The sequence below is a fragment of the Leuciscus leuciscus genome (genome assembly GCF_965113295.1).
Source record: "Leuciscus leuciscus genome assembly, chromosome: 13".
In the NCBI taxonomy this organism is placed as follows: domain Eukaryota; kingdom Metazoa; phylum Chordata; class Actinopteri; order Cypriniformes; family Leuciscidae; genus Leuciscus; species Leuciscus leuciscus.
The window spans coordinates 8,477,660-8,492,872 of NC_138737.1; the positions used below are offsets into that span (position 1 = coordinate 8,477,660).

General features: G+C 37.0%; 2 protein-coding genes across 3 annotated transcripts; both read right to left on the reverse strand.

The window, feature by feature from the left end:
• Positions 1–530: 530 nt before the first annotated feature.
• Positions 531–2,696, reverse strand: ndufb11 (NADH:ubiquinone oxidoreductase subunit B11). Its single transcript, XM_082187653.1, has 3 exons — positions 2,437–2,696; positions 1,905–2,038; positions 531–879 (listed from the first exon to the last, which is right to left on the reverse strand). Exons 1-3 carry the CDS (start codon positions 2,626–2,628, stop codon positions 750–752), a joined length of 456 nt encoding a protein of 151 aa, XP_082043779.1. The 5' UTR covers positions 2,629–2,696; the 3' UTR covers positions 531–749.
• A 779-nt stretch (positions 2,697–3,475) lies between these two features.
• def6a (DEF6 guanine nucleotide exchange factor a) lies at positions 3,476–15,164 on the reverse strand. 2 transcript variants are annotated; one of them, XM_082187648.1, is made up of 11 exons: positions 14,957–15,151; positions 13,576–13,716; positions 13,114–13,293; positions 10,786–11,013; positions 8,950–9,096; positions 8,360–8,468; positions 7,474–7,772; positions 6,215–6,381; positions 5,140–5,338; positions 4,061–4,151; positions 3,476–3,940 (listed from the first exon to the last, which is right to left on the reverse strand). In XM_082187648.1, the coding sequence occupies exons 1-11, from the start codon at positions 15,050–15,052 to the stop codon at positions 3,756–3,758; spliced, it is 1,842 nt and encodes a 613-aa protein (XP_082043774.1). In that variant the 5' UTR covers positions 15,053–15,151; the 3' UTR covers positions 3,476–3,755. The 2 variants fall into 2 exon arrangements, 1 of the variants encoding a protein (XP_082043774.1); XR_014210921.1 differs by lacking the exon at positions 3,476–3,940 and adding an exon at positions 4,836–4,941 and having other exon boundaries at positions 14,957–15,164.
• Between the last annotated feature and the right edge of the window lie 49 nt (positions 15,165–15,213).

Consider the following 15,213-nt stretch of genomic DNA (forward strand, 5'->3'; position numbering starts at 1 on the left):
AGCAGAAGAACAGCAACATATCTTTCGACTTTTTAGTTCTTCTCTAAGACGTTATTTAACTAATAATAAAAATATGATATAGGCTATTCCGGAAACAGTGTAATTTTTGAGGATACTACTGATGAGGTTAAATTGACTTTCCTCGTCACTGTTTTCCCATTTTATTTGTTTGATTCGTTAATTTACAGCTTTTTACATTTATTTTAAATGATTTATTTAGAATTTTGTTTTGAAAACATCATCATTCACCATACTACTTTCTTACGAAAACAGAAATAAAGCTACAGATAAATACATTACTAAATAAATAACAGTTGGAAAGAAACTAAAATTACTATTCATCTTCCTGACTAATCCACATCCAGGTTTCTTATGTTTTCTGAATTTATATGCATAAAACTGCACCACAAAACACCTACTGTCAGTTGTTTTGTACATCATATAAATACTTTGGCTCTCTCTAATACTTCACCTTACACACTGTTCATAGTGCAATCAATAAAAAAATATAATCATTACATAAAACAACATACATTAACACTCAACTTTATTATTACACCCATATGTTTGCAAACAAACTGTTAATTCTACAGTATCATTCATTTTCAAGTATTAGATATACCAATTGACCACAATTTGAAAATATCACATACTACTGTTATAACTTTTTTTTTATTATAATAATAGTTGAGGAGAGTCAAATGTACAATCAACACACATTAACAGGATAATTATTGACAAAATGTTGTCTAGTCTTCTCCAGAGGATGGGAGAACAATCATGCTTGGATCGTAATAGTTTTCAGTCATGAGGGGAAGACCTTCAGCTTCCCGCTGTTTGATCAACCTTTCAGCTTCCCGGCGAGCCCACTGCCTCATGCTGGAGCATAAAAACAGAAGACAGAGAGAGACAGATCATGTATATTATGATTAAAATAAATGAAAAACCATTATTGCTTCAGAAGAAATAAAACATTGGAAAAAAAAAAATACACACTTGGCGGTGAACCCAATTATCAACCAGTTAACAGAGCCTTTGCAATTCGGAGGCCTGTGTTTAAAGAAACAGTCAGAGCCCCCATCGATTCCTTCAAAATGGCTGATTCATTCAGGAACAAAGCAGAAGTGACTGAGTGAGTCATTTAGTCATTCATTAAATTGATTTGTTCAAAAATGCAGATTCATTCAGTAATGAAACTGAAACTCTGTTGCTCAGGGACACTGTTTGGAACTATTTTCATTGGCAAAATAGAGGACAAACAGACAATATAGAGTGTAAAATATAAGTCACCTAATAGACTATTAAGTTATTGTTCATTGAATTATTGTAAAAAATCTAAATCACATTTGCAAACATGCTGATATTAGGGAAAACAGCACGTTTGCTCTTGTGATATTGGTTATAAATATTAGAAACAAGACCTTATACATGGACTTTTTTTTGCACCATATCTTGGTTTTTGGAAGCATTTTAATAAATTTTAGTGGCGTTTTTGCCCCAAGCCCCTGTTCATTTTCGCCCCTGGTGTGTGTGTGCGCTGCGTGATGGCAGGGGACGGGGCTCTTTTTCGACAGCAAGCGGAGCCCCCTTCTTCTGCGAGGCCTATTTCAAAGGAAACATAGCAAAGGCCGCTACTGCCAATTGAGGTAGGTCAGGGACAACTTCATCTTATGTCTAGTTGTTTAAAAACGTTAAAAAAATTTAACTTTAAACACAAAGTCATCAAGAATATTATCACGCTCCTCTTCAAACAGATTAGATAGTCTATGCTGATAGTTTCTGGCTCCAACTTTTTTACTAAACATCTACAATAGAGATGCACTGTATATGTTATGGATGTTGGATCCTGATTGGTCAATCACTGGATTCTGTGCAAAATTTAGTCGGTTTATTCATGCACTTACCCGTGATCTGGTAAATAGTGGATGAAAGTGCCTCCGATTACAATGGCCACAGAAATGCCAAAGAAAAAGGCCAACCTCATGTTCCATTCATCCACAAATGGGTCAGAATGATGGAAGCCATGGAAATCTGGATTCTGGAAAGACACAGATAAACATTTACAATTTATAAACCTGCATTTATGGACGTAAACAAGTTAATAATTGTTTATCAGCACACAGCTTTTATATTAAAATTGACATTGCAATCACTGCAGGAAGACTATGTCAGCTTAACAGAATAGAAAAGGATAGGACAGAATAGAATAGAATAATGATTGCACCCAAAAACTGTGAAAACTTTAGCAGATACAGCTTTAAACATAATACAACAAGAGAGACACAATAGAGAAACTGGACTTGAGATCATGCAGTGCACAGTGTAAACATGAACAGGTTGGTCAAACTTCAGACAGTTTAGCCTAAGACTTCAGTGAGCCGCTTAACATTACTCAAGCTCCCATGCATCATACACATGTGTTTGTGTTCGTCTTACCTTGTCAAACGGGCTGACCTCTGCGTGTCCATGACTGTCCTGAGCCGCGGGAGATAAGGACTGCAGATCAGATGTAACCGCCGCTCCGGACGCGCTGGACTTCGGCGTCTGTGACACACAGCGGCTCCCGAGCGCCGAGCTCAAACGAACCCGGGACAGGGTGGGCCAGATTCGGCTCAGGCGTGAAGCCATTTCCACCGCTTTCTCTGCACTTAGAAGCTCCTTCGAGAGAGCTTCTGTTCCAGGTTATTTTTTCCGGGTTAAAATGTGGTTCTATTGGTTTGCTGGGGATCTTACCGCCATCTAGTGTCCCGGGTGTATCATAACACAAGAACTATTGATAAACAGCAGGGGTCTCTGTTTCACCAATCTAAACTCGTTCTGATACTATCGGTAAAATCAGCTTTGAAAAATAACATCTGATTGATTGGCTATTCTTGGCAACGCTTTATACTTTAATTTTTAAAAATGATCTAGCAGTATCTCCACTTCATGCATTATAAAATGTCTGTGCAGTATTTCTTTTTTATTCACACCATTACAAACCCACGCGTGCAATATTCAGCTCACTGTTTTTATATCATATATTATCTGTACTGACCCATAACTCTCTACACATAAGCCTACATATTATTCTGTATGAGCTAATCAGTAATTCTGTTTTGTTTTTTAGATTAATATTCTTTGAGTACCAGATGTTTACGTTACAAATCCAAATTTCCTGTGTGCGTGAGAGAGAGAGAGCACACTTGGTCAATACCAGGGGAATACCTAAAACACACATTTTTAGCTATATCTATCTATAAGGAACGTGTGTGTGCCATGCAGTTGTCTTCATGGTTTTATTATCTGACTGCAGAAGCAGGAAGTTCTCAAAACCACAGACGCTTCAGCTCTTCAACTTGTTCCTCCCTCACAAGAAATCCCATTTACATGCATGAGCATTTGCAAATCTTTTTGTCTCATTTAAAATGATACACATATCTAAGCTAATAATTATACCACCAGTTCCTTTTTTAATTCACCACAATAAAACATCTTGAAAAATGCATAATATTTATTCAGTGTACATCTTAGTCTACATAAAGCTTTAATTACATAAAGCTTCAACTGAGTCAATTAGATAATTAACAACTACAGTACAATACTTTTAAAACATGTGACATGGTAAGTGTACAAAACATTACTGTTTAACAAGCTATTAACAAATAATGACAATATTAAAAAGCATGGCGTTTTTAACGGCATGAGCTCTTGGCACCTTTCACTCAAATCAGTCTTAACAGCCTCAGAAGAAAAAAAAAATATTTTTCTCAATGTTAAGGTATGTCCATGTCTCCATTTGTAGACAAACGCTTGTCGGATTCACACCCTTCTCTGGTTTCCATGTTTTCTTTGCTTTCCTCATCCTGGTCATCCGGTTTCTGCTTCAGACGTAGTCCTGGATCCTTCTGTGAAGGGATGCGAAAGCTGGAAAAAGACCCACCTCCCGAGGCCCTTTTTTCTACATGAAAACAAGGCAAGAAAATACAGGGAAGTTAGAGGGAGTTTATTGATTGTGAAAGCAGCATAAATAAATGTGTTTTGTGTCTTGAAATATGGGTAAATTAGTTAATATACATACCTCCTGGTCCAATAGGATGCATTAATCTGTTCATCTGAACGTTCCAATGTTTAACATTGGTGCTGGCCTGACGCAGCTTCCTTTGAGCAGCCTGCCAGGATACAAAGATACAGATCAACCAATCAATCAATCAATTAATCAATCTGCTAGTTTAGTTGATTTGACGATTTCCACAACAATCACATTTACATAAACAGCTAATATCAGCATTAGCACATCAATTGACTGATAATGTAACACTTTACAAAAAGGTTTAATTTGTTAACATTAGTTAACTACATTAGTACATGCACTTACAATGAAAAGTACTTCTAATGCATTTATTAAACTCAATTCATGTTAATTGCAACTCACTAATGCATCAATAATGGTCCTGAGCTAACATGAACTAACATTTTCATTTTAATTTAACTAAAATTAATTGGTACTGTAATAAATGTACTACTTATTGTTAGTTTATGCATTAAATAATGTTAACTAAAAGGAAGTTATTGAAAAGTGTTACCCTAATAATATTACTAACGCAAACACTACCATTAAAAAGTTTGGGTCAGTAAGATTTAATTTTTGTTTGTAAGAAATTAATACTTTATTCAGCAAGGACACATTAAATTGATCAATAGTGACCATAATGACATTTATAATGTTACAAAAGATTTCTATAGCAAATAAATGCTTTTTTAAAATATTCATATTTTTATATTCACTTTATATTCATAAAAAAAAATCTTGTAAAAAATCGAACACATTTCAACAAAAATATTGCGCAGCACACCTGTTTTCAACATTGATAATAATAAGAAATGTTTCTTGAGCAGCAAATCAGCCTATTAGAATGATTTCTGAAGGGTCATGTGACACTGAAGACTGGAGTAACGATGCTGAAAATTCACACAAAAATAAATTACATTTTAAAATATATTCAAATAGAAAACAGTTATTTAATATCGTAATAATATGTTACAATTTAAATGTTTCGATCAACATTTAAAAAATGTACCGACCACAAACTTTTTAATGGTACTTTAGGTCATTGCATTAAAAACTTTTGTCAAACAAATCACCGTAGAGAAACTCACCACTACATCCTGGTCCACTCGGTAGCGATTGGCCCTGACCTCCTCCAGCTGCTTCTGTGCATCCTCCAGAGATCGAGACTTGCTTTCCATTTCCTCTCTGAGCTCTTGTTTCTCCCGCTGGGCTCGCTGGATATAGTCCTCCTGCTCCTCACGGAGAGACATGAGGGCCTTCATCTTATCCTCTTCCTCAGCCAGTAGCCTATAGCAATGAGGCAGCGAACGATCAAACACAACACAAGCTAAAAGAGACCTCTTTCAGCATAATGAATTGAATTCTAAATTGAAAAATTAATACAAATTTCTATGATCCATGTTCCCCAGCATGATTTGAGAATGATCCAGAGAGCATTCTGCGCTTCACTGGGAGCAAGAACATCTGATCCTTTGTACAAAGGAGACGCATGATCAGTGTCACAAAATGTGCTTTTTTCATTTAATTTGTGACCTAGAAATACTGCAGAATCTTAAATAATTCTCATTAATTTTACACTGCATCTTTCCAGAATCCCAAAACTTGAATTCCAGGTTTTGTATCCAAAATATTCAATGTGGTCTCAAGTCTTGTGCACTCAACTGTGTATTGCTATTCAAACGGTGTCAGACGTCAAAAGTATTTTGTTTACAATGGCATTTTGCATGCATGTATTGTATAGTGAATAGATTTGAAACAGAAGTAGTGTCTCATTGTCTTTACTGAATTTGAAACAGGTTTCAGTTTTCCTCTCAGAGTATATACACATCTCCATTTCTCTGGACAAAAATGTTCATGTTAATTGAGTCTCTTCTGTCCATTACTTCCTCTGGTAACTTCCTCTTGATTAATTCCTTCATAACCTCAAGCATTTTAACAGGGTAGAGCTTTTATACTATTATATTTCCTCCCTGAAGAGTACTGATGAGTTTCAGCAGCTCGACACAACCCAGCACATTTAACAGAAAAAAAGGCTAATAGGGCACCAAATAGTCTGCAGATGTGCCATTCAAAAGCATATAATATTATTATAACATCAGGGTGTTTGTGTGTGAAACTGAGAATTGGTGTATTGCTCAACAGAGCTTGCGTGCTGCTGCTCACCGAGCCTGTGCGTAGCGGAAGGCTTCTTCGTCCTGCCTGGCTTTGATTTCCTGTTGTAAAGCCTCCTCTAGCCGCTGCTGCATGGCCTCCAGTTCTTTAATTCGTGTCCTCTGTCTCTCAGCCTCGGCCTCCTTCAGTGCCATCTCTGCCTGCATGCTCGCCCGCGCCTGCACACAAACAAACAGCGATAGGCCTCACACGGTCTTATCTTTATCTATCTATATATCAGAAATGAATTTAGAATGCTTTAAAAATGACAATTTACTTCCTGAACTGAATTCAAATTGAGGTGACAAACATGATTCTGAATTTAAATGTGAAGTAGTAGAAATAAAAGGAACAAATTCATAACTCTAATTTTTAACCTTTTTCAGCTTCTCAGACTCAGGACACATTTTTAATGATGATTTGACAAAAGCCTTGTTTGATAGTTTTGAAAAAAGTTTTGAAAATTGTAATGCTTATAGGGCTTACTAAAAGAGAACAGACATAGAACGATAGATAAAATGACACATAATGATGGATTGATAGATAAAACGATAGATAGAATGACCGACTGTCAGACAGACAAACAGAATGATAGACAGACAGATAGATAGATAGAACGACACTGTCAGACAGATAGACAGAATGACAGAACGATAGACAGACAGACAGACAGACAGACAGATAGATAGACAGACAGATAGACAGACAGACAGACAGACAGATAGATAGACAGACAGATAGAACGACATACAGACACAGACAGACAGACAGACAGATAGATAGATAGATAGATAGATAGAGACAGATAGATAGATAGACAGACAGACAGACAGACAGATAGACAGACAGATGGATATAGACAGACAGATAGACAGAGAGGTAGACAGATAGATAGATAGATAGACAGACAGACAGACAGACAGACAGACAGACAGATAGACAGATAGATAGACAGATAGATAGACAGACAGACAGACATAACGACACTGTCAGACAGATAGACAGACTGATAGAACGACATACAGACAGACAAACAGATAGACAGATAGATAGATAGATAAAACAACACTGTCAGACAGACAGAATGATAGAACGACATACAGACAGATAGATAGATAGATAGACAGATAGACAGACAGACAGACAGACAGATAGACAGAGATAGACAGACATAGATAGACAGACAGACAGACAGACAGACAGACAGATAGACAGATAGATAGACAGACAGATAGACAGATAGACAGACAGACAGACAGACAGATCCTCACCTCTTCAGCCTCTTTGAGCTGGACCTCCAGGGCCTGCTGGAGCTGTTCGTGCTGCTGTCGTCTGCGGAGTTCGTCCTGCTCCAGCAGTGCCTGTGCCTGTCTCTGCGCCTCCTTCAGCAGCTCCAGCTCCGCCATCTTCCTCTCGCGCTCCTCCTGCAGGGCCCGCAAGCGCTGCAGCTCCTGCTCCTTCGCCTCTCGCCTCTTCTCCCTCTGCTCCCGCTGATCACGCCGCTTCAGCTTCAGGTCTTTATGAAGAGACTTTTTACCCTCCACATGCAGCCGGATGGCTGTCTGGATAGCTGGCAGAAAAGAAATATTATAAATGCAAAATTAAAATTGTGTTGCTATAGTGTTCTGGTTGGTTGATAGGGGATTTCTTACAGACCCAAGTCTGAAAAAGCCCACCCCCAAGATTCTGATAATCTGGTAAGTTTATGGGTTTTTTTTTAAAACCTTTTTTCCCCCCATTCACCAAGTGAAGGTTACCTAAGTAAGTTCAGTCCCACCTCTCAAGAAAAGGTTTCTCTGTGCAGTTTCAGTTTAGAAAGTCTCATGAACTATCCTGTGTGCAAAAATGCAACCTTCGAAATGTCACAGGTTTCCACTGACAAAGGGTCGTTCAGCAGAAAACCACAGTGACAGTGACATTTTGTCACTGTTTATATTTTTTTCAAAAATGCATTTAAAGGTTGCACAACAACAAAGGCCAATTGTAAATGTAGTGAAAAGTGCCCTGAATGAACAAGGTGCCTGTTGAAGAGAGGGAAACTAGACAGGGAAATAAACATCTTCAAACTATCCTTATAATTTACACAGTCACATTTGAGGCCAAACAAACAGAATACCTGACGAATTACCAAAAAGCCAAATCATATCTCATGCAGACCTGTAGTCCACTCCTGCCTCTGTTTGGTGTCAGATGCACTAAGTTCATAGGTCTTGGTGAGCGTCTTCAGACAGAACATGCACCTCTTCCCATCTCTGTCAGGAAGAACCTTAAAAACACAGCAGAGAAGCATTACACACATGGCTGTGACCATCACAGAGGGAAATGTTTACTTTGAATTGTGTGTTAATGGCCAGAGAGGGGAAACATAACCTACTACCCACAATGTCAATAACCAACTAATTATGCTGACAAGTTCCTTTCTAGAGTCTCTTATGCAGTCATAGGAGGTGGCACTGATACTACGCTACTACCTACGATACGATACCACGCTACTACTGATACTACGATGTTCGTCCGACTGTACTGTACTGTACTGTATTTCATTTTATTTTTCTAAACTGTTTTAATTATTCTTATTTCTTTTAATTATTTTAATTTCTTCTATGTAAAGCACTTTGAATTGCCATTGTGTATGAAATGTGCTATATAAATAAACTTGCCTTGCCTTGCCTACGCACGCCAATATAGAATAATAATGTTCATTTCTAATAACAAACACAAGCTAACCACAGACACCCGTACCCTACCTCTACACAGCAGTTTCCATCTAGCTGAATGTTGCCCTTGCGATCTTTGCGGTCCTCGCTGGTAAAGTAAATTAAAGTGCTGGGTTTCAGGGTGAACCAACGCTCAGTCCAGTTTCTCCTCAACTGACCTTTCTTCCAGAGATATCCCTAGTGTCAGAAAGCACAGCACTTTTATGAATCTCAGTATCTCACACACACACACACACACACACACACACACACACACACACACACACACACACACACACACACACACACACACACACACACACAGTATATCTATAGTATACACACACACACACCCACACACACACACACACACACACAAACAATGGGGGGCCAAATAGGAAATAATTATATGTAAATAATTATATTACAAATCTGAATATGTAAATAGAAATCTGAATATATTCACTTAAATCCTGAATATATAAGATCCTGAATATATAAGTCAGAATGTATATTTATAAATATGAATATATATAGTTATAACTCTGTATATATAAATTTAAATCTAAATATACATAGTTATAAGTCAGAATATATTTTTATAAATCCTAAATATATAAATGCATATATTGTTCAGGGCCTGAATTTTAGCACAGGTTTCCCATAAGTTCCATAATTATAATGTGCTAAATTCTTTCAAACAAATATTCACTATAGCTGTGTGTAAAGTGCATTCTCACGTATTTGAGTGCTAATCAAGAAAAGTGATTTTGTTATCCTAGGTATTATTAACTGCCCAGAATTTTGTGACAAATGTGTGATGAACATGAAGGTATGGACACTTGTTTCCGCCACAGAATAAAAAAGAAAAAAACTTAAAAAGGTAATTGCTACTGTTTATCTCACAATTCTGACTTTTTTCCTCACAATTGCAAGTTTACATCTCACAATTTGGACTTTATAACTCAACAATTGTGAGATATAAACTGGCATTTGTGAGAAACAGAATCAGAATTGTAAGATAAAGTCACAATACCAGTTAATAATCCAAATACATTTACATTCAGCTCATTACACATGAACAGTGACCTCCAAGAGAGAGGGAAGATGCGGTTGCACTGATTGGCTTGTGTTGTTTGGGAAATTACAGTCTGACAGCAGGATTTAAAATGACTGATTCGCTCTGTTCTTCTGGATGAATTAGTTTACTCATTCAACCTCCATGCTAATTATTGTTTGCAGGAATTTAGCACATTTCAAGCATGGATATAGTAAGAATGATTAAGATTAGGTGCAATACTCACAAACCTGCACTAAAATCCAGGCCCTAATATATGCATTTATATATATTCAGGATTACAAATATATATTCTGACTGATAACCATATATTCAGTATTTATATTTATTCAGAGTTATAACTATATATTCTGACTTATTATAACTATATATTCAGTATTTACATTAATATATTCAGACATATAACTATATATTCAGATTGATATATTCAGATTTGTAACTATATATATTCAGGCTAATAACTATGTATTTAGGATTTACAGTAATATATTCAGACTTATAACTATATATTCCGATTTATATTTATATATTCACGATGTACATATAAAATTATTACACACACTTTTTTTTAAAGACAGTAATACTTAATACAAGGATGCATTTGACTGATAAAAAAGAAAAATCACAGTAAAGACTCACACGGTTACAAACAAATATATTACAAACAAATGCTGTTCTTTTTAACTTTCTATTCATAAACAGACTTCTTTCATACACACGTTGGGTTTCCACGTTTTATGGGGAACAAAGTCACAAACAAAACAAAATGATTATTAAATAAGACTAATATAAAAAGATAATGCTAATACCTCTTTCAGCACATCACCCACTATTTCCCGGTACACCTCCTCTATTGCCATGCTGATGGTTTCCTTGACAATGCCCCTCGTTAGTTTCCCAGAATTCATCATCTCCAGAAAGGCCCATACAGAGAAGCCATTCTGCTGAACAGAATCCTGGGAAATGAAGTCCTCGAGTTCAACAAGGTTCAGCTCAACACTCATGGCCATGCATATCTTCTTGAGTAAATATTCAACCTGTGAAAAAAAAGAAAGAAATATATATATATATTTTTAGGTGTTATTCTGTGAGGTTAAGATCAGCTATCTGATGCTACAGTTGTGCATTTACCAACCAACCTAAAAAGACCGCATTCAAACAGGCACAATGCAAACACTTTACTCCATTCTTTCTTACTTCTCTTCTATGAAACTGTCACAAGTTACATTATGATTTTACCAACAGTTGCAAAACGGGGCACAGGAAATCAACCAAGCTGCAAGAAAAGAAACAGCACAAGGGCGGTGGGAAAACACACACATTTAGCACAAACACATAAAAGAGAGAAAAAAAATCACCATGTATATAGGCTACAGCAGCTCTGACATCTTCCCACTGACACCAACATCACCCTTGTTTCCTGACAAAAGCTATTTAAAGCATATATGCATGTATTGGCAGTGTTATGCCATTCACAATGAAAAGCGAACCAAATAAAGATGAACATGACATAGACTACAAGCAGATTTGGCAGTATGATTATCAGAAACTGAAAAACCTGCAGGGGTTTTGACGATTACCAGTTTCGGATGAAGTGGAAAAAACTGAAAATAGCATATAGTAAATGGTGGTCCTGTGGTTAGCAGCAGGTTAACAGGCGTCTGATCTGATTTACACTCAAGTTCTAAGAAAGTTCTCAGTGTCAAGAGACAGACAACAGTACAAAACATATTCTACTTTTAATAGGAGAAATATAGTAGCCCTAAAAGTATTTTTAGGTGTATTTTGTAAGCAACACTTGAATGTCATTGCATTAGATGTTAAATGTTAAACTAAGAGGAATCTGCAAATAAATTATGTTACTGCTTTTCTCAGAACTAGGTTCACATTTCTGAGGCAAAGGGGTGCTATAATGCACTTTTCACAAGATGTAAAATAAGTCTTTGATGTCCCCACAGTGTGTATGTGAAGTTTCAGCTCAAAAACCCCCACAGATATTTGTATGTAGAATGTTAAAATTGTCCCTTTTTGAGGGTGAGCAAAAACACAGTTTTGTGTCCGTTCCTTTAAATGAAAATGAGCGGCTGCTCCCGGCACAGGGGGCGGAGCTACAACAGCTTGTGTCTTGAAAATGTCAATGTTTTTATGTTCAAACCGGAGTCAGACAAAGATGGAGAGACTCAAGAAGAAGTGACAACATTTTTGAATGGTTAGTTGATGAATTTATGTAGCTTATGTGTAGATATCTTCTAGTCATTGATTAGCATATTCTGTCAGGGTTTATGTAAACTTTAGGGTTAGTGATGTCACTAACCCGGGAGGAATGTCGTGTAGTCCCTACCAGCAGTTTGTTGTAGTCCTTAAGAAGCAATTTCTTTAAAAGAAAATATCTCCCTTTGCTTTGAACTTCGAGCGTCGTGACTTTGCAGATGTTGTTTATGCTCAAACAGCAACATTACACACTAACTAAAGTTAAAAAAGTGAAATCATAATCAACCACCCCTTTAACCAATTGGTCCATATGAAGTCTTTCTTAGACTAACCACAGGTGAACTTCAACACATTAACTATTAACAAGATCCAACAAAAAATATTTGTGTCTTGATTTCGAACAGTATATTTGTTGTTTTATCATTTGAATACATTTTTGAAACGGAAGTTGCAATAGTCTTTTCTTCTCTATTGTGACGTATATCCAAGTGAAATGGCTTCTCAAACTAGAAAATGGAGGGTGGGACTTGATTTTGTTCATCTGGAATTGATTGGATGGTTGTAGTTTTGCTATTGGTCGATCTCATGTGAGTGACAGGTTGTCCCGCCCTCAAACCAGTAAACACATCATCAGAGAAGAGAAAAGAAATCACTGTTGTGCAAATGATGTGCATAAATAGAGCATATTTCATAAAAAGACAAGAACTGTCCATTTTGATTTCAGATTCATGACATTTAAGTGTGCCCAATAATATTTGGTGCCACTATTTAACAGCCTTCCAGGTAAAGAAACATCTAGTACTGCATAGAAAAACTGTGTACTGATGGGATTATTTAAGGCTTCTGAAAATTGATCTAAATGACAAATAAGATGTTTATTTTAGGTACTGAGACGCATTAAGTACTGTAACAAACATGAATCTCACCTCATCAGGGATTATGACCAGTGGATATCTGTCCTCAGAAAGAAATATGAACAGACACCAGAGCCGGAAGGCGTCCTTTCCAGGTAAAATGCTCTTTCCCTCAGGTCTATAGTTCTTCTTGGCAGTAAGAGTCCAGCAGAGCTCATCCACATTTTCTTTGATAAATGTTCCTTCCACCACCTTACAGAGAGGAGACAAACTCTCAAGTCAGAAACTATAGCATCAAGAAATGCAATAATGTTAATGATAAATCATTGATGTCAGGCTGAGTTTATGATGAATGCCATATCAGCCATTTTTTTTATTTTTTTTTTAGGCACTGATTCTGAGTGCTGGAGGAACATATATACCTTCATAGAAATGCACTAACATATTGTCTTGCACAGAATGACATAAAAAAGCCTGGGTCTCAAAACAAAATGGCTACTACAGTGTACGAGAATGTATAGCAAGGATGTGTACCTTGTCCAGGATGTATTTATTGAGGTAGGGCATGTATCCCTGACTGGACACGGGACCGTCGTCATCGTCTCTGAAGTGCTCCTCGAGAGCCGCCGGATCGTGCGGGATCCCCAGAACTGTGTAAAGATTATGAGACAAGACCTGCAGAGCAACAGCACACATCTTAACATTCACCAAAGGTCATAAATACACAAAACATTACAGGGGATTTCATTGATGCTTTTAGATACATTCAGCCTTTCACAATTGCAGAATTAGAAAGAATGCAAAAGACATGCATTCTCACACTCTTCGACCCCACTTTATGCATAACTGAAAATCAACTTATCTTGAAATGAGGCAGACCACAGGTAGAAGTATTTATCCATATTAATTTTAGCATTCTCTGCTCTCATAGGTTTGACTGAATTTCTGATACTGGTATCATAACAAGTCTTATTTATTTACTCATTAATGCTTTTAACAGGCAAGATTTTGACAAATGATTTGCTGTTAGATTCCAAACAAAGCATCACTAAACCCCTTCCGGCAACAGCAGGGCTACATTGCATTACTTCTCTAACTTTGCTTAGGAACTTCTCTAAATGTTTCTTTGAAAATAACAGAGCTGGCAGTGTGGACTAGAGATGAGTAGATCAAACAGAGTCTGATCTCACAGCACACTTCCGGTGGCCACCGTTCTCAAAGCTGAAGATTTAAAGTTGATCAGTTTGAGCCCATTTACCGCTTCAGACCCACAATGCCCCATGGTCAGAGATGCCCCATTACAGCTGGTCATCTTGAGATATGGACTGGACTAAACCTAATCATGGGACTAAACATAAGCAACATCCATGCAAAGCCAGCGTCTGTACAAACATAACAAGGTGTAAATTACTGCAGTATAATTAGCTTGATGAATACACAATTTTGCAAAACTAAACAAGAAAGCACCAGTGAATCTCAGAAACCTAAAGCCCTATGAGATCAGGCATAATTTGCTTTTTAAAATGCATGAGAAAAAGAAAATACATAATTTAGCATTTCCATAAAAATAATATTTAAATCTATGAATGTACAGTTCTAAGGTAGGCTGCTTTCATAAATTGGCATTTGAAAATTTAAACCTGTGACCCAGATATTCAGCAAGTTCACCATGTGGCAGATGATGATTTGCTCACACAGGAAACACATCGCAAGCAGTTAAAGCAAGTGTATGGCATTTTTTAAAGCATAAGATAGAAAAAAAAAAAAAAAACTTAATGTAATTCATTGATCCTTTTTCTCTCTATTGGATCAAGGAATACATTTTTAAGACCTTGAGGTCTGAGAGCCGTATGGAACCCAATTTTTTCAGCATCCTAAAGTTTCATCATAGTTCATTAATGAATTTGCAGCTCACCTTTAGTTGTGACTTGGACACCTTTCCACTCTTCTCCACATCTAGAGCGGTGAAAGCGTACCAAATGGACTTGAGCAGTTCTGAGCGCAAGTCCATGACTGCACCAATTTTACTCTCCGTTTTTCCTTTTTTCACTGCCTTCTCTTTTTCTTGCTCTGTCGTTCAAGGCCACCCACACCCACCGCACAAATGTGCATCCTCCAACTGGCAAATGACACCCCCTGCTGGGCCAAAACTCAATCAAAAAGGAATAAAGT

Excerpts from the sequence above, each read along its gene's own strand:
- def6a (XM_082187648.1), bottom strand. The coding sequence starts at position 15,052 with ATGGACTTGCGCTCAGAACTGCTCAAGTCCATTTGGTACGCTTTCACC. Across the intron at positions 9,097-10,785 it reads TGGGTGATGTGCTGAAAGAG|GGATATCTCTGGAAGAAAGG; the intron begins GTATTAGCATTA and ends TTCTGACACTAG. Across the intron at positions 6,382-7,473 it reads AGCTCAAAGAGGCTGAAGAG|GCGCGGGCGAGCATGCAGGC; the intron begins GTGAGGATCTGT and ends GTTTGTGTGCAG.
- ndufb11 (XM_082187653.1), bottom strand. The coding sequence starts at position 2,628 with ATGGCTTCACGCCTGAGCCGAATCTGGCCCACCCTGTCCCGGGTTCGT. Across the intron at positions 2,039-2,436 it reads AGGTCAGCCCGTTTGACAAG|AATCCAGATTTCCATGGCTT; the intron begins GTAAGACGAACA and ends GTGTCTTTCCAG. Across the intron at positions 880-1,904 it reads CACTATTTACCAGATCACGG|CATGAGGCAGTGGGCTCGCC; the intron begins GTAAGTGCATGA and ends TTTATGCTCCAG.